A 27,933-nucleotide genomic window follows, 5' to 3' on the forward strand; every position below is an offset into this window, starting at 1 on the left:
TAATATATAGAGAACCAAGTCAAGTCTATAAGAATATGAGTCATTTCCCAGTTGATAAACAGTCAAAGGATGTGAACAAACACTTTTGAGAAGAAATCAAAGCTATCAATACATGAAAAAAATGCTACAACACACTATTAATCAGAAAAATACAAATTTTAAAAACTTTGAAAACTAGCAGATTGGCTACTATGATAGAAAAGGAAAATCACAAATATTGGAAGGGATATGGACAAATTGGATAATGTACTGTTGGCAGAATTTTGTACTGAACCAACCATTCTGGAGAACAATTTTTAACTATGTCCAAAGTGTTAAAAGCCTGTGCATACCCCTTGACGCAGCAATACGACTACTAGATTTCTACTTCAAAGAGATGAAAGAATAGGACTTATATGCAAAAAATATTTCTAGCGTCTCTTTTTGTGGGAGCAATGAATTGGAAATTGAATGGATGCCCATCAGTTGGGGAATGGCTGAATATTATTACATGATAAGAAATGACAAGCAGGATGCTTTTAGAAAAAACAGGAAAGACTTAAATGAATTGATGCAAAGTGAAGTGAACAGAGCTAGGAGAAAACTGTACACAGTAACAGCAATATTGTACAATGATCATCTGTGAATGACTTAGCTATTTTCAGCAGTAAAATGATCCTGGTCAATTCCTAAGGACTTAGACTAAAAAATGCTATATATACCTCCAGAGGAAGTACTGACAGAATCTCAATGAAGACTGAAGCATATTTTTAAAACTTTTATTTTTCTTAGGGTTTTTTTGGTGGGGTATTTATACTTTCTTTTACAACATGGCTAATATGGAAATAAGTTTTACAAGACTGCACATGTATAATCTTTATCAAATTGCCAGCTTTCTCAAGAAGAGAAAGAAAAGGAAGGAAGGGAGAGAATCTGGAACTCAAAATTTTTAAATGAATGTTAAAAATTGGTTTTACATGCAATTAAAAAAAATATGAAAAAAATTTTCAAATAAGATTTCTTTTCTTGGAAATGGAAATGTCCCTGAAAACCCAAAATACATCATATAACTATAGGGAAAGGGTGACTGGGTAGTTTTAAATTAAAATGTTCAATGCTAGCATTCAACAGTATGATTTCAGAAACCCCAAACTATATCAACATGCATAACCTTTATACCTACAAATGGTTTTGGGGTTTTTTATAATGATACAAGTGGTTAATTGTATTATGTCTTGATTTTTTTAAAAGTTTGAAAAAATTCCACTTACCTATAGCACAGTGCAAAATCTAGAACAAAAATAAAAAATAAAAATTAGTAAGAGCACTGAATAAAGAGAATTTTCAGTTATATGAGAATAGTGCCTATCAGTTAAGGAGAAATGAAAGACTATAATATTCCATTTTTAAGAACTGGCTATAGGCTGACATGTGATTCTTATTTGGATAGCTTTAAGAAAAACAATGAATACCTTTTAGTTTGGAAGATTTCCTAAAGATTAACTTCTTTACATGCTCTTTTAGCTAATTTCAATTCAACTCCCTCAAGCATACATTTGCATTATAGGTACTTTATGTCTGGCAAGACAAAATCTGTCAAGAACATTAAATTCAATTCAATGCAATTAATAAGGCACTGAAAATGAAAGAGTTCCTGTCTTTACTAAGTTTATATTTTACTGGAGATACAATGGGTACTCAGATATGTAGATTACAAAAAAAACCCAAACCACAAAAACAATTTGAGGAAGGCGATAATACTAATTGGAGAGATCACTTAAGTTGAACTTTGGGAAGATAAGAAGTATCTGAGACATATCATAAGACCATAGACTTTAAAGCTGAAGGTGACCTAGGAGATCAAGTCTCAATTTTACAGACAAAGTGAATCTAAGGATATTAATTGATTTGTAAAGTAGTAAGTACTAAGATTCAAACCCAGGTCTTCTGACTACAAATGCAGAACTCTTTCCACCACACCACACCACTACTACCCCCACTCCAGGCATGGAGGACAGTCTATACAAAGCAGGGAGATCAGGTAATGTTAATGGTCCAATTTAGTTGTTATGTAGAGTCTGTTAAGGAAAGTGACATGAAATAAAATAAGAATTCTAGGTAGAAGCTAAAATGCAGAGGATCTTAAATGCCTGGATGCGATATTTATATTTTATCTAAGATCCAATAGGGAGTCATGGAATGATTAGAGTGGGAATGACAAGGTCAAATTTGTACCTCTGGAAGATCATTTTGGTAAATGAGTCGAAGACAGACTAGAGAAAAAAATGAAAACCACAATGAGCAACTGAGAAGCTATTACAGGAGTCCAAGTGAATGATGTGAAGAACTAAATTCCAACGTGAATGAGGAATGAGAGATGGATGCTACCAATTCCATGCAGAACTGACAAGATTTGGAAACTAATTGGATCTGTTGGGTGAAAGAAAGGTGATATAAAAATAGGTTTGAGGCTGTGAACATAGTGACTAGAAGAATGGTAATCTCAGTAGAAACAGGAAAGTCTGGAGAAATAGGTAGGGACATATACTGATGGACGGTTATGATTATTTCTGGTTTGAGTCACATAGAACTTGAGATGCTGAAGGGATTTCCAGGCAGAAATGGCCAGTGGGCAGTTGAAGATACCAATTCCAATAGTTATGGGAATCTAGTTAAGAGATTAGATATACAGCTTTAGGATTCTTCTCCATAGAGACAAAGGAATCCAGTGAAGAAATAAAATCATTAATAGGGAGAATATAAAGTGAGATTAGAAGAGTACAGGAGCAAGGGACAGCTCAGTGGACATTTCCTAGCTGTGTGAACCTGGGGAAAATCACTTAACCCAAATGTATATCCCTTAAAACTCTCCCACCTTGGAACCAATACTTAGTATTAATACCAAGATGGAAGGTAAGGGGTTTTTTTAATTGTTTTTTTTTTTTAAAGAGTAGAGAGGTGGAGTCAAGATGGCAGACAGTGAAAAAGTTCAGACCTCTGAAAACCCTTCCTTACTGATTATAAACTGAATGCTCCTAGGGGACTGAAAAATCAAGCCTAACAACAAGACAGACACAAGGAACCCTTCTGCTGGACTCGACTTAAAAGGTACACCCCCAAAATCCAGAATTTGAGAACACTCAGGTTTAAGGGGAAGGAAGAAGGAAGGTCCTGGGACTTCTCCCCCACCTAGAGCCCTAAGCCTCCAGCAGCAGCTGGAAACTCTGGGCAGGCAAAGGTGCTGATCTGGAGGGAGTACCTTGTGGGCAAAGCAGTGTCAGGCTCAGAGCATTGAACACAGGTGGCGGGAAAGCAGTTAGAGAAGAAGCCCAGAGCTCAGAGTGGGCAGCCTACTTGCAGCAGCAGAGACACTCCATATTGCCCCCCTTCCTGAGGTTTTGGCCTCAGGGCACATCCAGCCCAACCAAGCTGGACTTAATCCCATCAAAGTCTTCAGAGGGCAGGGAAGCTCGAGCTCCAATACCCCTCCCCCACAGACTGTGCTGAGAGATTTGATGACAAAGCTCCAAGAGTGAAGGCTGACAGAAAAGTCCAAAACCACAAAAAAATGAGAGGAGCAAAAGCTCAAGCAACTGCAGGGAGTAAAAATGGGGTAAAATATGAGCAAACAATAGAAAGAGAAAAAAGAAATTACAATTGACAGATTCTATACAGAAAATGAACAAAACCCAAATAGGACAGAGAAGGATGAGGGAACACCAAGAAAAAAAAAACAGAAACCCCAGCAAATTGGATGCAGGTTTTGGAAGAATTCAAAATACAATTCAAAACACAACTGAGGCTGAAGACAACTGGGAAATGAACATAAAAAGAAAGATAAGTCATCTGGAAACAGACAACGGTATCTTGAAAGCAAAAATTAACCAGCTTGAAAATGAGACAAAAGGAGATGAAAGATCATAAGAAGGATGACCAAAAATCCAGGGATGAAATACAGTCTTTAAAAACCAGAATATAACAATTAGAAGCAACCAACTTCACAAGGCAGCAGGACACCATAAAACAAAATCAAAAGAATGAAAAAATTAAGGAAAATATGAAGCACCGCATTCACAAAACAGATTTAGAAAATTGTTCCAGAAGAGACAACTTAAGAATTATTGGTCTACCGGAACACCATGACAAAAGAAAAAGCCTGGACGTCATTCTACAGGGAATTATCCAAGAAAACTGCCCTGATATTCTAGAACAAGAGGGAAAAGTGGAGATTGAAAGAATCCACAGATCACCTCCTGAACTTAATCCTCAACTGACAACACTCAGGAATGTGATAGCCAAATTCAAGAACTATCAGACCAAGAAAAAAATATGCTAAAAAAATAGCTGCTAAGGTGAAGTCATTCAGATACCATAGAACCACAGGTGAGGATAACAGAGGATCTGGCTGCATCTACACTGAAGGACCAAAAGGCATGGAATGATATTCTGAAAAGCAAGGGAACTAGGTCTACAACCAAGAATCAATTACCCAGCAAAACTGACTATATTCTTACAGGGGAAAGTATGGACATTTAACAAAATAGAAGAATTCCAAGCATTTGTAAAGAAAAGATCAGACCTGAAAAAAAAAATTTGATGTCCAAGCATAGAACTCAAGAGAATCATCAAAAGGTAATTTATAAGAGGGAAAAAATAAAAAATGAAACAAAACAAACAAAAACCCCCTTTTTTTTAAAGAGACTCAATAAGTTAAAATGATTGGTATCCCTACAAGAAAAGAGGTCATTGGTAACTCTTTAAAAATGTTATCACCTGGGCAGCTAGAAGAATTACACTTAGAGGGAGCAGTGACAAACTGTATAGGATGAAATGCCAAGACATAAATATGTATATAGATATATGTATGCATAAATACATACATATATATACATATATATATATATGTATATATATACAACTAGAGCTAAAAAAAGAGGTTAATAATAAATGAAATGGGGAAAGAAATAAAAGGGGGTAAGTTTATATGTCACAAAGAAGCTCATGGCAGGAGGGGGTAGATTATCAATACACTGGAAGGGTAAAAAGGTTGGAGATAGGAAATACTCAACTCTTACATGCATTGAAATTGACTCAAAGAGGGAAGAATAATCAAGTACACTGGGGCAGAGAATTGATTTGTGCCCTATAGGGAAGTAGAAGGGTAACAAACAGACTGGTGGGGAAGGAAGAAATACAAAGGAGGGGGAGTGTGGGGGTAGTATAAAATGACTGTAAAGAAATTATGAGGGGAATAAGGAGAGAGTGGGGTAGAAAGGGAAGTAAAATAAGGGTGAGAATTAGGGGGACTGATTAAAAACAAAACATTGGTGTAGAAGGAAATAGTGAAAGAAAAGGCAGGACTAGGAGTGGAAATCAAAATGCTGGGAAATACACAGCTGATAACCATAACTCTGAGTGTGAATGGAATGAACTAACCCATAAAATGCAAGCAAATAGCAGAGCAGATTAGAAACCAAAGCCCTACAATATGCTGTCTACAAGAAACACACATTAGGAAGGTAGACATGCATAAGGTAAAAGTAAGAGGATGGAGACCTCACCTCTAAAGAAGAAGAAATTAAAGCAATCATTAAAAATTATTATGCCCAATTATATGGCAATCTAGGCAATATGGATGAGTATTTACAAAAATATAAATTGTGTAGACTAACAGAGGAAGAAATAAACTACCTAAACAACCCCATATCAGAAAAAAAAAAATTGAACAAGCCATCAAAGAACTGCTTAAGAAAAAATCCCCAGGGTCTGATGGATTCACAAATGAATTCTAGCAAACATTCAAAGAACAATTAACTCCAATATTATACAAACTATTTGACAGAATAAGCAAAGAAGGAGCTCTACCAAATTCCTTTTATGACACAAATATGGTACTGATTCCAAAGCCAGGCAGGTCAAAAACAGAGAAAGAAAACTATAGATCAATCTTCTTAATAAATATAGATGTAAAAATCTTAAGTAGGATACTAGCAAAAAGACTCCAGAAAATGATCACAAGGGTCATTCATTACGACTGGGTAGGATTCATACCAGAAATGCAAGGATGGTTCAATATTAGGAAAACCATCCACATAATTGACCATATAAACAAGCAAAGTGACAAAAATCACATCATTATCTCAATAGATGCAGAGAAAAAGCCTTTGACAAAATACAACACTCATTCCTTTTGAAAACTCTAGAAAGCATAGGAATAGAAAGTCCTTTCCTAAAAATAATTAAAAAGTATATATCTAAAACCATCAGCAAACATCATATGCAATGGGGATAAACTAGAAGCCTTTCCAAAAAGATCAGGAGTAAAACAAGGATGCCCATTATCACCTCTACTAATTTAAGATTGTATTAGAAACACTAGCTGTAGCAATTAGAGAAGAAAAAGAAATTGAAGGTATTAAAATAGGCAATGAGGAGACCAAGCTATCATTCTGTGCAGATGATATGACGGTTTACTTAAAGAATCCTAGAGAATCAACAATACAAAATAAACCCACATATGTCTTCAGCATTTCTATATATATCTCCAACACATCTCAGCAGCAAGAAAGAGAAATTCCATTTAAAATCACCCCAGACAATATAAAATACTTAGGAATCTATCTGCTGAGACAAACAAAGGAACTATATGAACACAACTACAAAACACTCCACACAATTAAAACTAGATCTAAACAATTGGAAATAACATTGATTGCTCATGGGTGGGGCAAGCTAACATAATAAAAATGACCATCCTACCCAAATTAATTTACTTATTTAGTGCCATACCCATTGTACTACCAAAAAACTTTTGTGCTGAATTAGAAAAAAAAAATAACCAAGTTTATTTGGAAGGAAAAAAGATCAAAGATATCCAGGGAAATCATGAAAAAAAAAATGAAGGAAGGAGGCCTTGCAGTCCCAGATCTCAAACCATACTATAAAGCAGTGATCATCAAAACAATTTGGTACTGGCTAAGAGACAGAAAGGAGGACCAGTGGAATAGACTTGGGGTAAGTGACCTCAGCAAGAAAGTCTATGATAAGCCCAAAGATCCCAGTTTTGGGGACCAAAATTCACTATTTGATAAAAACTGCTGGGAAAATTGGAAGACAGTATGGGACAAATTAGGTTTGGATCAACATCTCACACCCTACACCAAAATAAACCCAGAATGGGTGAATGACTTGAATATAAAGAAGGAAGGTATAAGCAAATTCGGTGAACATAGAATGGTATACATGTCAGATCTTTGGGAAAGGAAAGACTTTAAAACCAAGCAAGAGCTAGAAAAAAATCATAAAATGTAAAATCATAATTTTGATTATATCATATTAAAAAGTTTTTGTACAAACAAAACCAATGCAACCAAAATTAGAAGGGAAGCAACAAATTGGGAAATAATCTTTATAACAAAAACCTCTGACAAAGGTCTAATTATTCCAATTTATAAAGAGCTAAAGCAATTGTACAAAAAGTTAAGCCATTCTCCATTTGATAAATGGGCAAGGGACATGAATAGGCAATTTTCAGTCAAAGAAATCAAAACTATTTATAAGCACATGAAAAAGTGTTCTAAATCTCTTATAATCAGAGAGATGCAAATCAAAACAATTCAGAGGTATCACCTCACACCTAGCAGACTGGCTAACATAACAGCAAAGTCAAGTAATGAATGCTGGAGGCGATGTGGCAAAGTTGGGATATTAATGCATTGCTGGTGGAGTTGTGAATTGATCCAACCATTCTGGAGAGCCATTTGGAACTATGCCCAAAGGACAATAAAAAACTGTCTGCCCTTTGATCCAGCCATAGCACTGCTGGGTTTGTACCCCAAAGAGATAATAAGGAAAAAGACTTGTGTAAGAATCTTCATAGCTGCGCTTTTTGTGTTGACAAAAAATTTGGAAAATGAGGGGATGCCCTTCAATTGGGGAAATGGCTGAACAAATTGTGGTCTATGTTGGTGATGGAATACTATTGTGCTCAAAGGAATAATAAAGTGGAGGAATTCCATGTGAACTGGAACAACCTCCAGGAATTGATGCAGAGCAAAAGGAGCAGAACCAGGAGAACATTATACACAGAGACCGATACACTGTGATACAATCGAATGTAATAGACTTCTCCATTAGTGGCAATGAACAACCCGGAGGGATCTACAAGAAAGAACACTATCCACATTCAGAGGAAAAACTGTGGGAATAGAAATGCTGAAGAAAAACAACTGCTTGACTACATGGGTCAAGGGGATATGATTGGGGATGTAGACTCTAAATGATCATCCTAATGCAAGCACCAACAACATGGAAATAGGTTTTGATCAAGGACACAAGTCATACCCAGTGAAACTGCGCATCTGCTTATGGGAAGGGTGGGTGAGGGGAGGGAGGGAAATATTATGATTCTTGTAACCAAGGAATAATGTTCTAAATTGACTAAATAAATTAATTTAAATTTTAAAAAAGAGAAGTCTAGGATTGAGTCATGGAAATACTCATACTGAGGGGGTTAGAGATGGATACTGATCTAGCAATGTCCACCACTATATCCATATATCTATTATATAATGCTACATCCTCCCCAACCCCTTTAGCCCTTACTGGGGTCACTTTTGCCCTGGTAAATCTCAGGACCTAAATTGCAAGTACCCTAGTATCTTCAGGGTCCCAGATTTAGAATTAGAAGTTATTTAATCCAACACCCTCACTTAATGTTACATGACTTAACAAACATCACAGTTACTAAATGGCAGAGCTAGTACTCTGACTATAAATCCAATACTCTTTCTCATTCATTATGTCTTCCCTTTCCCTATGTCCCAGTCAACCTAGATACTGAAAAGAACAATATTAAGGATCAATTTATCAAAACACCTCAATTTGAAAACTAACCCTTTCCCTCTTCCCTGGCTTCCCAATAAAGAAGAGACAAAATATCAAACACAAAATAACTTTGTGTTGAATGATTAAGGGTTTTGAAAAGCATGGAAATGATTTATTCTCCCTTCTTATTGACTGAGAGACACTGAGAACAAGGAGTACTCTATCCTTGAACCTCTGTTCAAATACGGAACTTTCCTACAAATGGATCTTCTATCCACATTTAGTTTCCAAAGTATGAATCAACCTTCTATTTTTGTAGTAACAAAGATATAAAATTTCACATGCCTCTGAGGGGATCAAAGATTTACAAGACAACAGATATCATCTTGCTCCACAACTTTCTTTGCTACTACTTTCCTCTAATATCCCAGATTCCCAAATATCCACTCAATTCCCTTCATGAAAATGTAAGTTTTCCTCTGGCTCTCCTCCTACCCTTAGCCATTTCCCCCTGCTTTTTGATAGAAGCAGGTCATCAATCCTCTCTGATCTATGAAAGGGAGATCTACTACAAAGCACTAAAAGGGAAACACACAAAAAGAAGAAAAGGCAGTTAACACAACAGATGGGTAAAGTTACGAAGGTTTTAATGTTTTCCTTCTGGTTTTAGACACAGATTATAGCAAATTAGGCAGCTTCCTTTCTTTACTCCCTTTTCCTGCCTGTTTTGACATTTCTCTGCCATGTCTTACCTTTTATGATGGCTCAATTTTGACCCACTTTTTTGTTGGCACAGCTAGTGATGTCTCAATTCTCTGCTACAAGAATTTAAATTTAGGGACTCAGGCAGCCCTCTCTGCCCTGAAGTAGATGAATTTGCAGAGTATAAGACTTAAGGTAGACAGTAACAACCGTGGATGCCTCCTAGGTATCCTTCCTTCCTGGTTCCCACATAACTTTTCTCAGAGATATTTCCATAGGCTTTAGGCTTTTCCCTTTCTGCAAAAGGACATTCATGTTTTGCCCCTGGAGAATCTATCCTCTAAACTTGCCTTTTATATTCCTAGTTGGTTTGTCTAAAATCAATATTACTGGATTATCCACGTTGGTTCTGCCTTTATTGGTTAAATTATCTCTGCTTAATTACCTGACTGTACTCTGGCCCATCTCTTTCTAGGACTCAGACTCTGCCTCTGGGGCTCTGGGCTCTGATAGATGACCTTTCATCTTATCTTGCCTGGACCAGGTCATCATACCACCTCTCAACCACCACCACATTATGCTGCTACACAGACCTACTTTTCTCTAATTGGCTCCCCATTGTGGGTTGCTATTAAAATGAAAATTCCTTGAGGGCAAGGACTACCTTGTTGGCTTCAGTTTGTATTTCTAGAATTTACCATGGTACATGGCACAGAGTAAATGCTTAATCAATGCTCTCATTTATCCTGACAGAAAGACCCTTTAAGAAATCCCCTTCTCTAAACCTCTTCAAGTGGTTTCCAATATGGGTTCTCTTTAGTTTCTCCTGATATTTTCTTTACCCTGCTTCAATCTTTCTAGTCTGCCCAAAGCTTTCCAATCTCATTGGTCAAAGTAAGTTAACTAAAGCGAAAGTGAAGTGATTGCCTTTCCTTGTTTTCAACTCTGGCTTAATCTTATGGTAGTCAGTATCACTTAGGCCCTGACATCCTTGGGATGAATCCTTGCACTATGCTGCACATAGATAAATGAATGGGAAATACAACAGTTTCACTCCACTTCCCTATAACTAGGCAGAAGTAATTCACCAGCCATTCTTCTCAAAGTTTCATTATAACTATCTTTTAACATTTTAAGGATTCCATATGACAGGCTCAAATCCATCTCAGTTTTGGAGCAGGGCATTATAAATTTCCTATAAACTTCAAACTACTACTAAGTTTAAGGCAGTATGCAAAGAGAATTGTCCCTGAAGCCAGGAAAGCCTCGGTTCAAGTACCAGAATGCTTCTGTGACCCTAAGCAAGTTATTTAACATCTCCCAGTCTCAGTTTCTTCCTCTATAAAATGGTGCTAATAATAGCATTTACCTCAAATATTGTTGTGAAAATCAACTAGGATAACACAAGTACTTTGAAAACTTTAAATTTTTATACGTTAGCTATTATTATTACTGTACTCTACCATGTAATAATATATAATGGCCTTTATTATTACTGTAGTTAATGTTGTATCTTATTGTGGGTTTAATTTATCAAATTAAACTATCATAAGCATGTATGTAAGAAGCAAATCTTATTATATACGGGGTCAACAAGCATTCCATTATATCCAAGGTTCTTTGTATCCATGGTAGGTCTGGGAATGTGTTGCTGAAGATACAGGAGCCCTTGTAGAGTGGTAAGCACATTTTGAGAGCTATAATCAAGATATATCTTTTAAGAGTAAACAGTAAAAATTTGGTTTATCAGAATTCTTAGGGAATGGGTTTTTTGGTTAATTCAAGGAACTCAAAGTCTTTTTTGCTTAAACCTATTGTTGAATATCTTTCAAAACTATAATAGTTGACTTTCCTGCATCAGTAAATACTGAATTAAATTTACATTTTGAGGATTGAGGATCTTAAGAGTTTTTTGAAGTCATTATTCTAACAATCTACTTGAACTACAGGTGATGTTGTTTAGGGTCACAGAACCAACAGAAAAACTATGGTCATCATTTGATCTATAGGATTTTATAGTCTGCAAAGCACTTGATGTCTACTTCTCAATTCAGCTGCAAAATAGCTCTATGAGGTAGGTAGTACAGGTATTAATTACTAGCCCCATTTCACAGTTGAGGAAAACAAAGGCAAAAAGAGGCTAAGTGACTAACCTATGGTTACACTGCTAGAAGAATGACAATCTAAGAAGATAAAAAGAAAAAATACAGTAGGATCTCATTTTATGTGAAAAATACATTCCAAAATCCTTTGGGTAAGTTGAAAATTGTACATGCTAGCATACCCCATTATTTGATAAGTATTACTTATACAAATATACCTAAGCACTTAATGATTCTTCTTAGGCTTATCAGGGCTCCCAGCATCGCTGCTCTAATACTTTGGGGCCATTATTAATGACTCAACAGCATTAATGAAACAGAACTGCTCTGACATGGACACGACTTGTTACAAGTGAGAACTTCAAACAAAGATTGATGTGAGAGCTAATGTCTGGTGAAAAACAATGTAATGACTCACACTAATGCTTCTCAGAGCAAGGATAAGCATGACTGGGTGAAATGCCACAAGACTTTATTCTGTTTGGGAAAATAGCACAGTAGTGCATAATTTAAAATGTTTACTTATTTTTCTGTCTTAATTTTTTTGATTGCCAATTGCATGTGTGTTGAGTTTGCATAAAACAAGGCCCTATTGTAACCTAATTTAGGGCTTAACAGGTGCCTCTTTTTTTAAACTAAGATATAGGGGACATAAAAGTTTATTCAATAATACTAGTCAATATGTCATTTGAAAGGGTTTTCAGTCTAGAACAAAACCTTGGGCAACACCCATAGTTGGATATGAACCAGAAGAGGAAGAGGAAGAAAAAGAAAAAGGGGTTATCTAGGTAGGAGAACTTAGAGAAAGCAGTATTTTTAAAAATCAGGGGGGGCAGCTGGGTAGCTCAGTGGATTGAGAGCTAGGACTAGAGAAGGGAGATCCTAGGTTCAAATCTGGCCTCAGACACTTCCTAGCTGTGTGACCCTGGGAAAGTCACTTGACCCCCATTGCCTAGCCCTTACCACTCTTCTGCCTTGGAGCCAATATACAGTATTGATTCCAAGACAGAAGGTAAGGGTTTAAAAAAAATCAAGAAAGGAGAGAATGAGGACTAAGAAAAAGCCATCAAATTGGGCAAATAAAGTGGAATGATGACAGAAGTCAGACTGCAAAGACTTGAGAAGTGAAAGGAGGAGGTATAAAGAGCTTTTTCTAAGTCTTAGAAAAAGAGAGATATAGAGATATAGCTTGAAAGGATGGTAGGATGTAGTGAAAAAAAAATTTTTTTAAGAATGGGGTGATGGGGGGCAACTAAGTGATTCAGTGAACCAAGAGTCATGCCCAGAGACAGAAGGTCCTGGGTTCAAATCTGACCTCAAATTCTTCCTACCTGTGTCCTGGGCAAATCCCTTAATCCCTGCTGTCTAGCCCTTACCACTTTTCCATTTTGCAAATCAATACATAGTATTGATTCTAAAATGGAAAGTAAGAAAAAAAAAGAATGGGGGAAGACTTAAACAAGTTTGAAGGCAGTAGGGAAGGAACCACTGGGGAGGATAACAAAGATTAGAGAGAAAAGAGAGATTGATTGAAGTTGTGATCTGCTAGAGAAGACAAGAGAGGATGGCATGAGGGGCATATGTAAAAGGATTAAAAAGAAAAGCCACCTTACTATTAGAGAGAAAAAAAGAAAAAATGAAGAATTACTTTAAGGTGGTCTTAAAGCTGAAAAGAAAGGGAAAAGAGAGATCTCATCACAAATGCCCTCAATTTTCAGTGTAACATAAAAGGAAAGGTCCTAAGCTAAGAAGCAGGAAGAGAACAGTGTAGAAGTCTTGAGGCAAGAACATAGTATGGAATAATAGTTTCTGTGGGGAAGGAGACAAGGAACCAATAAGGGACCCTAAAAGGATTGTCTTACTGTGGGAAACTAGATAATATGAATTCATAATGTACCCAGTTTTGTGTTCCTCCAGCCAATTATCAATATCAAACAAGGCACAAAACAGAGATATATATGCATTCACCCAGGGTACTCACAACTATGATGGAAGATGTCTTGGGAAGAGTCTAAGTGGAAGAGGGATTCCTTACAGAAGATGAGATGTTTTGGCTGTTCTTCTGTGGAAATGCTGTTGTTACTGACTGCTTCTAATCCAAGATTACAGGGCCTCAACAAAATCCATTACCACTCAAAACAAATCAGCCTAGCAATTTACTTAAGAAAAACCAAGTGGATGAAGAAAGTCTATTTCCCAGATGGTGCCCACATATCTCAGTTTCTAGTAAAGATAGCAACATGAAAGGTCTTTAAGAATCCTAGCTTCCCCACAAACATTCCAGCAAAAAACTGAAAACTATACCAGATGGAATAATGATCAGATCTTGGAGCAGTCTTGGACTAGATGGGGAACCTTATTGGTTCTCTGATCATTTGTTATATTTAAAATTCTCTGGAGACCATATCTTAATTTTATAATTACTTATTAAAATGTCAAAAAGCAGGACAGAGGAGGGAAGCACAAGCTACATGTAGCCAACTAGCACTTTCAGTTGCCTCTTCCAAGAGCAGACTGAGCCAGCCTAGAGCCAGATCATGTACCCTCCTTAGCCTGTGATTACAGAAAAAAAGGGATTTCCTATACTCTATGCCAATTTATGTTCTTTGTTATGTCCCTTTCCCAAGCCCCTCTGATTGGAGGTCTTGGACTTCAGTCCAGACAAGAGGTGGGTCTTCTGGACACCAACCTACAGTAACTGCATCAGTTAGAATGTCCACATAGCACATGTATAGCTGCTCATGTTTCCAAACAGTAGGCTGAAAGGAGGGAGAAATCCAACCATAGCCTCGGGGAGATCTATTTAGAGCTTTAGCCCTAAGACTTTTTTTGCTTTAAAATCAAAATGTTTAAAATCAAAAAGCGTTCAGATTAATATTAACTATACACAGATTTCTAGGCCTCTGGGACAAAATTTAGATAGAAACAAACCTAAAGATAAGATAGGTTTAGATCTGACCGTACTTACTTACTAGCTGTGTAAACCTGCCTGTCATAAAGCCTCAGTGTAGGGAGAGACATGTCCTTTTTATCTGCTTCTGAAACACACTGGTAAGGTTAAAATGGGAAAATAAAGGAGTGATTTGAGTTTTTGAAGGATTTAAGGAAATTCTAGTAAAGAAATAGCTGTGGAGAGCTATGACTTTTTTAAGTTAATTTATTTAGTCAATTTAGAACATTATTCCTAGGTTACAAGAATTATATTCTTTCCCTCCCCTCCCCTCCCCCTTCCTGCAGCCGACACACAATTTCATTGGATTTTACATGTGTCCTTGATCAGAACCTATTTCCATGCTGTTGGTGTTTGAATTAGGATGTTCATTTAGAGTCTACATCCCCAGCCATATCACCTCAACCCATATAATCAAGCAGTTGTTTTTTCTTCTGTGTTTTTACTCCCACAGTTTTTCCTCTGAATGTGGATAGTGTTCTTTCTCATAGATCTCTCCAAGTTGTTCAGGATCACTGCATTGCCACTAATGGAGAAGTCCATTACATTTGATTGTACCACAGTGTATCAGTCTCTGTGTACAATGTTCTCCTGGTTTTGCTCCTTTCACTCTGCATCAATTCCTGGAGGTTGTTCCAGTCTCCATGGAATTCCTCCACTTTATTATTCCTTTGAGCATAATAGTATTCCATCACCAACATAGACCACAATTTTTTCAGCCATTCCCCAATTGAAGGGCATCCCCTCATTTTCCAATTTTTGGCCACCACAAAGAGTGCAGCTATGAATATTCTTGTACAAGTCTTTTTCCTTATTATCTCTTTGGGGTACAAACCCAGCAGTGCTATGGCTGGATCAAAGGGCAGGCAGTCTTTTAAGAGCTATGATTTAAAAAAAAATACAAGCTAATAGTAGACCCTTTGAAAATTAAGATTTAAATATTGCTATTGGTATTCATAAATTAAGAAGTGATTTGGTTGAAATTTTGTTTTATGACTAAAAAACTATGAGGTGGTATTATTTTCAATGAGATATGTTCTCCTATTTAGGGAAATTGATATATCAGAATTCAAAGCAAATTACATTTACAGCTAGCACCCACCTCCTAGGGTTATTAAGTGGACAATATAAAGTGATTACCAGATCACCCTGCTTGTGCAGAAGGGAATAATGCAAATTTTCTCGAAGTTATTTATTATTGGCAGTTTGCATATTTTATATAATTTTATCTTCACAATCCTATATTGTAGATGCTGCTATTATTTCCCTTTTAGAGATAAGAAAACTAGAGGCAGAGGGAGGTGAAGTTACTTATCTACAATCCCGCAGCTAGTATCTAAGGCAGGATTTGAATTCAGGTCTCCCTGACTTCCAAAGTCCAGTGCTTTATCCACTGTACTAACTAGTTATTAATTTACTTCAAGGACTTAGTATTTCATAGTTTTGGGTACCAACTGCATTAACAGAGTACACCACCTCCATGCCCATGGGCAGCCAAGTCTCTGGTAATGAGCCTCTCTAAACTTATCTTGCTTGGTTCTCTGACCACAGTACATAGTATAGTATGTCACCCAGGCCTAAACTTGGAGCTTTTCTAGTTTGGAAGGATCTGCCAGATTTTTAAATTTGCTGATATATCCTTTGAGCAGCAAAGTCACCTCCATGGCACAATAGGAAACTGAAAAAGGATTTTCATGGCAGAAGATTTTTAAAAGTATGTAGCAGCTCTTTGCCCCAATAGTGACTTGACTATATGTGGATTAATTCTATATTTCTACAGAAAGTTCAAACACACATAATTCCTAAAATAGTCTGTTTTGTGACTTTTCACAAAAGTCACAAAGAAATTTTCTAGCCAAAAAAGAGTTGTTTTGGTTGAAGTTAACTGGGGTTCTGTTGTTTTCCAAAGTTGAAAAAGTAGGTTTACATGTAGAATTTTTGGCTAAATAACAGGCAAAATTTCAAAGAGTAAAATGAATATAAAAAATATTATTCTAAAGATGGCTCCCTAAGTATATTTTAGGAGCAAATTTCTTCACTATATAACAGATTCTTACAGTTATCAATAACATGGAAAAAATATTTCATAACTTACCTCCAGGAGGGCTCCAGTCTGGAAGAATTTCAAAGGCTTTTCAATTGAAAAATAAAGGCTGTGATAGCTACCTTTTGCCAAATATGCCCTGACCAAACCAACTGCAATAACAAGCCACCTAGAAAAAGAAAAAACAACAGAGGTAAGAATAAATATAATTTAATGTAATAGAAAGATAAGCTATAAATGAGGCCTAGATACCAGAATGGTAAAGTCACACAGCTCTTTTGAACAATAACAAAAAGTTGTATAATGATAATTGGGGAGAATATCAACAGAATACGGAGTAAAATACACAACAGTGTAACAAGCAATATCTTATCTATCTGAAACTTAGTTTACTGCTAACTGTATTTACCCAAAAACATGCAATAAAAATGAGTAATCAGAATAGGTCTCTGGCCAAACAAAATTGAAAACTCAGCATAAGTATACAATTAAGCCTTGTGCATGCTACTCACAGGAAAAGGTTCTTGGATTATAATTCTGTGCCATTTCATTCTTATTTTAGGAAAAATTCTAACAATTTCAGTTTGTGACAAATCCATGGCAAGAACAGAAATATCAAATTGGAAGTAGGAAGAGAAATTTCTTAAGAAAAGCACACTGATAACAACAAAAATTGGTACCCGAGAGCAAAGAATCAGGTTATTTTGAAAAGAGAGAGAAAAAGCTCTTTTAACAACAGACATAAGAACAACTTGTGCATATGAATATAATGGAATATTTCTGTGCTATAAGAAATGATGAAAGAGATAAGAATCTCAGACTTCTGTTTCCAGGAGCTAAGATGGCCAAATAAGGTACCCTCTGAGTTCACCCAAACTCACCTCCAAAAAGCTGCACCAAAAAAAAAAATGCCAAAACTAAGGAAAGCAGCACCTCAGTGAGGTGAGACAGGAAAGTAGCCTAGCGTGTGCAACATCAGAAGAACCAACAAAGACCACCAACAAAGACAGCCTAACCCAGGAGACATCAGGGGAACTGCAAGTAGGGAGAGGGAATCCAGCTGGATCTAACAACTAAAGGCCTCCCCATAGGAAGCCAATCAGTCCATCTTCCCTGACGTGCACATTATAGGACCCAGAGCCAGCTGTACCCTAAGCACCAAAGCGGACTACAATGCAAGCTTGTAACAGTATTCCCCTTTACAGCAGGGGCAAAACAGAACTGCAAGGAACAGACAAGGTAATGGGAGGAAAACACCAAACAAACCGAACTAGAAATATGAGCAAAAACCAAAAGAAAAACAAAACAAAACCTGACTTTGGAGTTACTTTAGAAGATCAGAATAAAAACTCTAGATAACAATCAAAAGCAAAGTGTGAATGGTCTCAAGTCCCAAAAGAATCCCTGGAAGAACTTGAAAAGAAGTTTTTTTTTGTTTTTTTTTAAACCCCTACCTTCCCTCTTGGAGTCAATACTGTGTATTGGCTCCAAGGCAGAAGAGTGGTAAGGGCTAGGCAATGGGGATCAAGTGACTTGCCCAGGGTCACACAGCTAGGAAGTGGCTGAGGCCGGATTTGAACCTAGGACCTCCTGTCTCTAGGCCTGGTTCTCAATCCACTGAGCTACCCAGCTGCCCCCCCGGAAAGAAGTTTAAAAAATCAAATAATAAGAGAATTGATGGAATCCGTCTGGGGGAAAAAATTAAATGAAAAAAACAACTCTCTAAGTACTAGAAAGGAACAAATGAAAAGGGAGGCTCAAAAAACACAGAAGAGAACATCTCCTCGAGTTGCAAAACTGGCCAAATGGAAAAGGAAGCACAAAAGCTCAAGGGAGAAAATAACTTTAAAATTAGAATGGGGCAAATGGAAACTAATGATTCCACAAGATTGCAGGAAACAATAAAACAAATTCAAAAGAATTTAAAAAAATAGAAGAAAATCTGAAATATCTCATTGGAAAAACAACTTACCTAGAAATACATACAGGAGAGCTAATTTAAGAATCATTAGCATATAGAAAGCCATGACAAACAAAAAGCATCTAGGAAATATATTATTAGAAATTATCAGGGAAAAAGGTCCTGATATCCTCAAATGAGAGGGCAAAATGAATATCTCCTGAAAGAAATCCCAATTCCAAAACTCCCAGGACTATTATAGCCAAATTCCATAACTCTCAAGCCAAGGAAAAAGTACTACAAGCAGTCAGAAAGAGACAATTAAAATACAATGGAGTCACAGTCAGGATTACTTGGAACCTAGCAGCTTCTACATTAAAGGACTGGAACACATGCAATATGAATGGCAAAGGATCTAAGGATTATGAGCAAGAATCACATACCTAGTGAAACTGAACATAATCCTCCAGGGGAACAAATGAACATTTAATGAAATAGAGGACTTCCAGGCACTCCTGACAAAAAAAGACCAGAGCTAAATTCAAGAATCAAATTTGATCTTCAAGAGAAGCATAAAAAGGTAAGGAGAAAACTTAAGGGATTCAATAAGGGTAAACTGATTATATTCCTGCATGGGAAGGCAATAATTATAAGACCTAAGATATCTATGATACTAGAAATATTTTAAGTACCTACGATACTTAAGAACTTTATCACTATTAGAACAGTAAGAGAAGGATTATACTTAGACTGGGAGTCTAAGGGAGTAAGATGAATAGGATGGGATAATAATCTAAATAAATAAATAAACGAATGAATTAATACAGGACAAGAAAGAGGAACACATTGGGAGAAAAGGGTATAAATTAATTTATATCAAGAGGCATATAAAAGACAATACAGTGCAAGAGGCATATAAAAGACAATACAGTGAGGGGGCAGCTGGGTAGCTCAGTGGATTGAGAGTCAGGCCTAGAGATGGGAAGTCCTAGGTTCAAATCTGACCTCAGCCACTTCCTAGCTGTGTGACCCTGGGAAAGTCACTTGACCCCCATTGCCTAGCCCTTACCACTCTTCTGCCTTGGAGCCAATACACAGTATTGACTCCAAGACAGAAGGTAAGGGTTTAAAAAAAACAAAGACAATACAGTGGAAGAGAAGTGTAGGGGGAGAAGAGGTGGCAGGCAATATTTGAACCTTACTCTCATCAGAATTAGCTTAAAGTGAGAAAAACATCCACATTCAGTCAATTATAGAAATCTATTTTACTCAATAGGGACGTGAGAGAGAAGGGAGAATAAAAAATGAGAGGGAATAGGCAAAAGGGAGGGTAAACTGGGAAGGGGGCCGGTGGTTAGAAGTAAAACATTTGTGAACAGTGAAAGAGTAAAGGGGGAGGGATAAATAGAGGGGAAAATAAGATGGAAAAAATTACACAGTAATCATAACTGTGACTGAAAAATGGGATGAACTCACCTATAAAATGGAAAAGAATAGCTGTTTATTAAAAACCAGAACCCCATAATATGCTGTCTACAAGAAACATATTTAAAGCAGGGAGACACACAGAGTAAAGGTAAGGCGCTGGAGCAGAATTTATTAAGCTTCATTTAAAGTAAAAAAGGTAGAGGTAGCAATCATCTTCTAAGACACCACAAAAGCTAAAATTGATCAAATTAAGAGATAAGGAAAGAAATTACATCTTGATGAAAGTTATAATAGACAATGAAGCAATATCAATACTAAACATATATGCACCAAATGACAAAGTATCCAAATACTTAAAGAAGTTACATAACTTACAGGAAGAAAGAGTAAAACTATTATTAGTGGTGGACCTCACACCATATATCAAGATAAAAGTTGAAATGGATATGTGATCTAGAAACAAAGGCTGATACCATAAACAAACTAGAAGAACACAGAATAGTTTACCTGTCATAACAATGAATAAGGGAAGAATTTATGCCCAAACAAGATACAGAGATCATTATGAGAAGTAAAATGGATAATTTTAACTATATTAAATTGAAAATGTTTTGTACAAACAAAATCAATGCAACCAAGATGAGAAGGGAAACAAAAAAACTGGAAAAAAAATTTTTTATAGTAGGTAGCTCTGACAAAGGCCTCATTTCTCAATTACAAAGAAAACTGACTCAAAATAGTAAGAATACAAGTCATTCCCAATTGATAAATGGTCAAAGGATATGAACAGGCAGTTCTCAGATAAGAAAATCAAAATTATCATTGTCATATGAAAAAATTCTTCAAATTACTATGAATTTGAGAAATGCAAATTAAAAACAATTCTAGTATACCATCTGATACTTTGGCTAATATGAATAAAAAGGGAAATGATAAATGTTAGAGATGGTGTGGGAAAATTGGGATATTATTACACTATTGTTGGAGCAGAGAACCATTCTGGAAAGCAATCTAAAACAATACCCAAAGGGCCATAAAAGTATGCATACTCTTTGATCCAGCAAGTCAATATTCTAAAGAAATCCAAAGGAAAAGGACCATATGTGTATGAACACATTTATAGCAGCACTTTTTATAAGGGCAAAAAATTGGAAAATGAGAGGATGTCCATCAATTGGGGAATGGCTAAACAATTTGTGGCATATGGTTGTAATGGAATACTACTGTGACATACTACCATATGATATACCAGATGATTTCAGGAAAAAAATGGAAAGTATGACGTACAGTGAAGTGACCAGAACTGGAAGAACCTTGTATATGATAATAGAAATATGATACCATGATCAACCGCGAAGAATTATTTTATTTCCTCCCTGAGTTTTTTCTTGTATATGCAAAACACATCTTCTTCCATGACATGAAGAATATGGAAATATGCAGCATTGGTAAAAAGGATATCAGATAATTTACTATCTTGGAGAGGAGAGGAAAGTACAGAACAAAAACTGTCAGAAAACAATTGTTGAAAATTGTTTCTATATGTAATTTTAAAAAAGTAAAAGGAATAGACAAAAACAAATGAAAACATTTCAGAGAAACCTGGGAAGACTTGTATGAATTGATGCATAAAGGAGGGTACAGGATAACCACATAGCAAAAACGAACAATTTTAATAGATGTAAGAATGCTGATCAATTAAATGAATAATCATGTTTCTAGAGAATTGATGATGAAGCATGCTACCCATTGTGACAAAAACACGATGAAGAATGAGAATGAAAGACACATTTTTGGATATGGCCAACATGAAATTTTGTTTTGATCAATCACGCATATTTGTTGCAAAGATTTTTCACATGTTGCCCACACACATACACAACCACTAGTGAAATTTTGCAGGAAGTGAGATGGGAGAAAAAACTCTTAAATGAAAATAACTAAATTTTATTTTAAAAATAAATGTATGTAGAAAAGACACAAAAGCTGTGTTCTATTCTTAAAATCAGACTTGACTAATGAATCAGACTTTTAAAATCACTTTGTTAAAGATGGAAGGGAAGGAAGTATATGTTTTATGGAGATCTACATAAAAATGTTAAAATATACTTCTCTCAGTAGAAAAATTTCCACTAAGGATATACTATCCAATTTTAGGATCTATAATTGTTTTGAATAATCCATTTTTCTTTGTTACAAGAGAGGGTTTAGTGGGAGAGGTACACATCAATAAAATAATGTAATATATATTTTTTAAAAGCATCAATATTTCCCCTCCCCCAAGTATGGCTAAAATAAAAATGATGCTGGTACTGAAAGGCACAAAAACCTGTTACTTATAAAACTGATTCCCTTAAGGGCTTATAACACTTAATTTTGTTTTGTATTTGAATAACTTTAAAAAAATTTTTTTATTGTAAACTTAAAAATCATCAACAGAAAACATCCAAACACACAAAATGCAGGGCAAAAATTCTATCAGACACTTCAAGATTTTAATAAGACAGATTTAAAAATTAATAAAATAAATATACATATATACTTACTTTTTATATACCATATATTTTACATACTACTGTTTTTTATACCTCATTCCTTTATCGATATGTACTTACACATACAAATGTGTATATAGGTATTATGCATACATATACACACATATATATGTATATGGGTATGGATGTATTTCCTTTGTCCCCCTGCCCAAGCCCACCTGAAATTATGTCATCTGTAGTCTCATTGTTGTTCCTTCTTTCCTTTCTTATATATAGCCAATGTGAACACAGTTCTCGTTCTATTGATTATTTTCTGCTTCCCCCTTTCTGCCATATTGTGTGGGATTGGGAGCTGGTGTGCAAAGAATTCATACTGAATAATGACTCCAACCTTATTTCTACAGCTATCAATTAACTGTATCTTCAAAGGAATCACTCTTAATACCCCAATGTAGATGAGGAAATTTGTTTAAAATGAGCATATTTATCCCTTATCTGTCACAGTGATTTTTGAGATAATTAAAGATCATAATTGTTTTAAGCTTCTCTGAGGTAGAGATTCTAAGAAAGTATTATCTTAAAAAAATCATCAAAAATTTGTATATCACTCTCAAAATCTACTACAGAGGCTGATACATACAAGCATTTGGCTTAACAGTAAAAACATAATTGAGGGGGCAGCTGGGTAGCTCAGTGGATTGAGAGCCAGGCCTAGAAATGGGAGGTCCTAGGTTCTAATATGGCCTCAGACACTTCCCAGCTGTGTGACCTTGGGCAAGTCACTTAACCCCCATTTCCTAGCTCTTACCACTCTTCTGCCTTGGAATCAATACACAGTATTGATTCCATGATGGAAGGTAAGGGGTTTAAAAAAATTTTTTTTAATAAAAAATATTTTTTAAAACCCACATAATTCAGTCTTTAAAGCTGTAACTTAATGTAACAAATACTCTAGAGATCTTATTACAGTCCTTATTAAAATGGACAGTAAAATTCTTTTTAAAAAATGTAATATTTTAACATTCAGAAACAACTCTATTATGTAAAGTGTATAAAGTGTGCTATTGTAATGCTATCTGTGAAACCACTGAACAATAATGCCTGGAATGCTTACTAGCAATTTAGCAGTAATTATTATAATTTTTACCATCATTCACCCTACTTGTACTATTAAATATCTAACTTAAATGTCAGATAGAACAAATGTAAAAAAATGATTTCTGCTCTTAAAAGCAGACAATTAATAGAATTTCAGAGCTGGAAGAGATCCTTAAATGTTATCTAGTCCAACTTCTTCATTTCACAGATGAGAAAACTGAAGCCTAAAGTGACTTGCCAAAGGTTATACAGCAACTGAGAAAGCTATGGCTTGGACCTAGTTCTGGACCAGCCTACTTTCCATTGCATCACATTACTTTATCTTTGTTAAAGGAATTATTAACTATTGTGTTTAAAATATAAGATCTTAATCTGGGCACAATCTTTCTTTTTTATGTGTTTTGTTTAATAGTTTGATATCTAACATGTACGTGGAATATAGTCTTTCATTATTGTACTAGCACCAATATTTTTCCTGATGATGTTCCAATCATTGGTATTTCTGAACTCCAGAAACATTTGCACAAACCCCAGCAAACCATAGATGGAAAGAATAGATCTGAATCCATAACATCTTTTGGTTGTTCTGGGTCTCAAGTGAAAGAACATATCTGTAAAGGAACTCATGTCCAAATGGCTATTTGGGGTAGAGCGATAGCTACGAATTGTCATAAAATCATGTATTCAGAGGTGTAAGGGATCTCATTAGAAGTCAGTTTAGTTCAATTCCTTCCATTTTTCATGAGGAAATGGAATCCCAAGGAGATTAAGTGACTTAACCAAGGAAGCATAAAAGTGTCAGAACCAGAATTTGAACCTAGATCCCAATTCTACAGCTAGTGGTTCATGGACCACTTGTGAGATATATTGTAGTAAAAATTCCTTAAATAGCTACCAAGACCCCTTCCAACTCTCGAATCTAGTGATTCTAGTATCCTGTGGCCTGGTCAAATTCATGTTTGGTCTTAAAGCCTCTTTATCTATCTATTTATCTATCTATCTATCTATCTATCTATCTATCTATCTATCTATCTATCTATCTATCTATCTAATTTTTAAACCTTTAATTTCTGTTTTAGTATCAACAAGTGACTTGCCTAAGGTCACAAAGCTAGGAAGTGTCTGAGGCCAGATTTGAAGCCAGATTCTCCTGACTCCAAGCCTTGCAGTTCATCCACTGTGCCTTCAAGCTGCCTCTAAGAGTTTCTTTATTTACAACTGCTAAAGCACTTACCTCCTCTGGTATGTGGGTTCAAATATCAGTCAAGTAGATCACTGGGGCACTGTCAAGACCAAACAGCATTACTTGTACTCGTGAAACCTATCACAGGCAAAAAAATGCCATTTTCTTTTCATCTCTATGGCAAATTCAGATTAAATCATTGGTATCTCAGAAATCTAGGTTTATATTAAAATAACTGTTTACATTTAGTTTCTTTTTAATGAAGCATTTTATATTTTTTTTAGCTTACTTGATTCCCACAACAACCTTATTAGTAGAGGATACAAATATTATTTCAGACAATCAGTGACAGAGCCCAGAACTTAGTTAGGCTTCTCAAAACCAAAATCAGGGTTCATTTCTTTTAGCCATGTTAACCATTTTGAAAACCATCTAGTGTGGTTTTCAGGAGAAAGACATTTTGACCACAAATACTTATTTCTTCAAATTCCTTAAAATCATTATATTAGTGCAATTCATCATTCTTTTTGGTATAAAAAAAATTAATAGCACATGCATATGTGATAAAGGGTGAATGAAGTCTTTCTATAGACCCAGGTATGAAGGAAATCACCTATACAAAAGTCCAGAGAAGGAAGATGGATTGCTACGAAAACTAAGGAAAAAGCTAAGGAAACAAAGTTTTGCTAGAGACTGCAGTGAACATAGAGGTGTTAAATATAATAAAGCTGGAAAGGTAAATTGGACGCATATAGTAAAATGGCTTTAAGTGTCAAAGAGCCAAATTTCTATTTAACTTTAAAGGTAAGAGAAAACCACTGCAGTTTGCTGAGTGGAGGAGGAACATTATGAGATTAGTACTTTAGGAAAATCACTTCAGAAGCTGTGTGGAGGAGAGATTAGAAAGGGAAGAACTCAGAGAGAGAAGGGCCAAACTGCAATAGTCCAGGCAAAGCTGAAAGAGACATAAATTAGGGGGTGGCATTATAAGTAGAAAGAAGGGGACAGATGGAAGAAATGTTTCAGAGGATGAACTGAGAAGGTTTGGCAAATGACTAGATACATGGGGTAGGGAGAATGAAGATCCCAGGGATGAATGAGGTTATGAACCTGGCAGACTGAAAAAAGGATGATGCCCCTGACAAAAATAGGGAAACTTGGAAAATGAACAGTTTGGGTAGATTAGGGGCAGGGTGAGATGTCTGTTTTTGGCATGCTGAGTTTGTAAAGTCAACGGGATGACAAAGTTTGTTTAATTGGGAACATTTTATTTGCTCTTTTTCTAGTTATTTTTAGTTGTATGCTCAATTCAATGTTCTGCTCTTTCTCTATTTTATTGATGTGAGCATTTAGATATAAATTTCCTCCTAAGTACAGTCTTGGCTGCATCCTATAAATTTGGGTATGTTGTTTCCTTGTTGCCATTCTCTTTAATGAAATTTTGTTTTTCTATTATTTGTTCTTTGATCCATTTATTCTTTAAAATAAGATTATTTAGTTTCCAGATAATTTTTAATCTTTCTGCTGTCCTTTTTTGAATTTAATTTTTAGCACATTATGGTCTGAAAGGGATACATTTAGTATTTCTGCTTTGCTATATTTTGTTTTGGGGTTTTTATGTCGTAGAATGTGGTCATTTTTTGCCATGTAATGCTAAGATGAAGGTATATACTTTCCTATTCCCATTTAGTTTTCTCCAGAAATCTATCATATTTAACTCTTCTAAAGTTCTATTTTTTCTCCTCAACTTCTATTTTTTGGGGGGGAGGGGCACTTATCTAGTTTTGAGAGGGGAAAGTTGAGATTCATCACTAGTAACATTTTACTATTTCCTCCTATAACTCATATAATTTGTTCTTTAGGAATTAGGATATTATGCTATTATGTAATTTTCTTCCTTATCTCTTTTTTTATTAGATCAGTTTTTACTTTTGCTTTGTCTGAGATTGATTGCTGTGCTGTTTTTACTTAGGCTGAAGCATAATAGATTCTGCTCCTGCCCCTGTGTGAGTTTCACTGCTTTAAATGTGTTTCTTGTAGACTGCATATTGTGGGGTTCTCTTTTTTAATCAACTCTGCTATTCTTTTCCATTTTATGGGTGACTTTATCCCATTTTTCAGTCACAGTTATGATTACTGTTTGTTTTTTTTCCCATCTTATTTCCCCTGATTATCTTCTCTTGTGTTCAGCCTTTCACTGTTCACAAATATTTTGCTTCTAACCACGAGCCCCCTTTCCATTTCACCCTCCCTTTTGCCCATTTCCTCATCTCTTATTCTCCCTTTTTTCTCAGTTTCTATTGAGTAAGATAGGTTTCTATAGCTGACAGTTTTCTCTGTTACTCTTTGAGCTAATCTCAATGAGAGGTTCAAGAATTGCCTGCCACCTCCTCTCCCCCAATCTTCTTTTCCTCTGTATTGATTCTTATGTGTGCCTTCATGTGAGATAATTTATCACCTCCTATACCTTCTTTCTCTTCGCCTCAACTGTAACTCTTTTGTGTCCATTGGTTTCTTTTTTTGGGGGGGAGGAGGAGGTAGGGGGAATATCAATCCATTCTATTCCACTTACTATCTTCCTTCTTTCTATGTATACCCCTTTTTACTGTTTTAATATGCTAGTTCTTAAGTACTTTCTCTTATGTGACTCAAGTATCATATATATCTTAAATACCTTAATTAGCACCTTCCCAGGTATGAATGTACTCAGGTCAACCCTCCTGAAACCCAAGTTTTCACTTTTGTATTTACCTTTTTATGCTGGTCTTGAGTGTGGATTTCCTCATGAAAAATTTTTTTCCAGCTGTTTTTTTTTTTTGGGGGGGGGGGTGTCAGGAATACTTAAAATTTCTCTATTTTATTAAATATTACTTTCTCCCAGTGGAGGATTATGTTTGATGTTGCTAGGTATATGATTCTCAGTTGATAATCCAAGATCCTTTGCCTTTTGGAATATATACATTCCATACTTACCAGTCTTCCTTAATGTAGAAGCTACCAGGTCTTATGTAATCCTGTGACTCCATGATATGTGAACTATTTCTTCCTGAAAGCTTGCAATACTTTTCCTTTGGCCTGAAAGGTTTTCAGTTCTTCTATAATACTCGTGGCATGTTTTATATTAAGGTTTCTTTTGGGAAATGATCTGTAGATTCTTTTGATTTTTATCCTCTTTTTCCCCGTCCCCCCAGCTTAAGGTTATCAAGGCAGTTTTCCCTGATGATTT

The 27,933-nt window shown here is 35.7% G+C and overlaps 1 protein-coding gene across 1 annotated transcript in view; it reads right to left on the reverse strand.

Annotated features, from left to right (window-relative positions):
- HACD2 (3-hydroxyacyl-CoA dehydratase 2) overlaps positions 1-27,933 on the reverse strand; it is a 115,582-nt gene that overhangs the window by 64,339 nt on the left and 23,310 nt on the right. The window contains exons 2-3 of the mRNA XM_007493801.3: positions 16,655-16,772; positions 1,251-1,269 (exon numbers count right to left, since the gene is read on the reverse strand). Of these exons, the coding sequence (XP_007493863.2) occupies positions 1,251-1,269; positions 16,655-16,772 (137 nt within the window). The remainder of the gene's footprint in view (positions 1-1,250; positions 1,270-16,654; positions 16,773-27,933) is intronic.

Source organism: Monodelphis domestica, chromosome 4 (genome assembly GCF_027887165.1).
Source record: "Monodelphis domestica isolate mMonDom1 chromosome 4, mMonDom1.pri, whole genome shotgun sequence".
In the NCBI taxonomy this organism is placed as follows: domain Eukaryota; kingdom Metazoa; phylum Chordata; class Mammalia; order Didelphimorphia; family Didelphidae; genus Monodelphis; species Monodelphis domestica.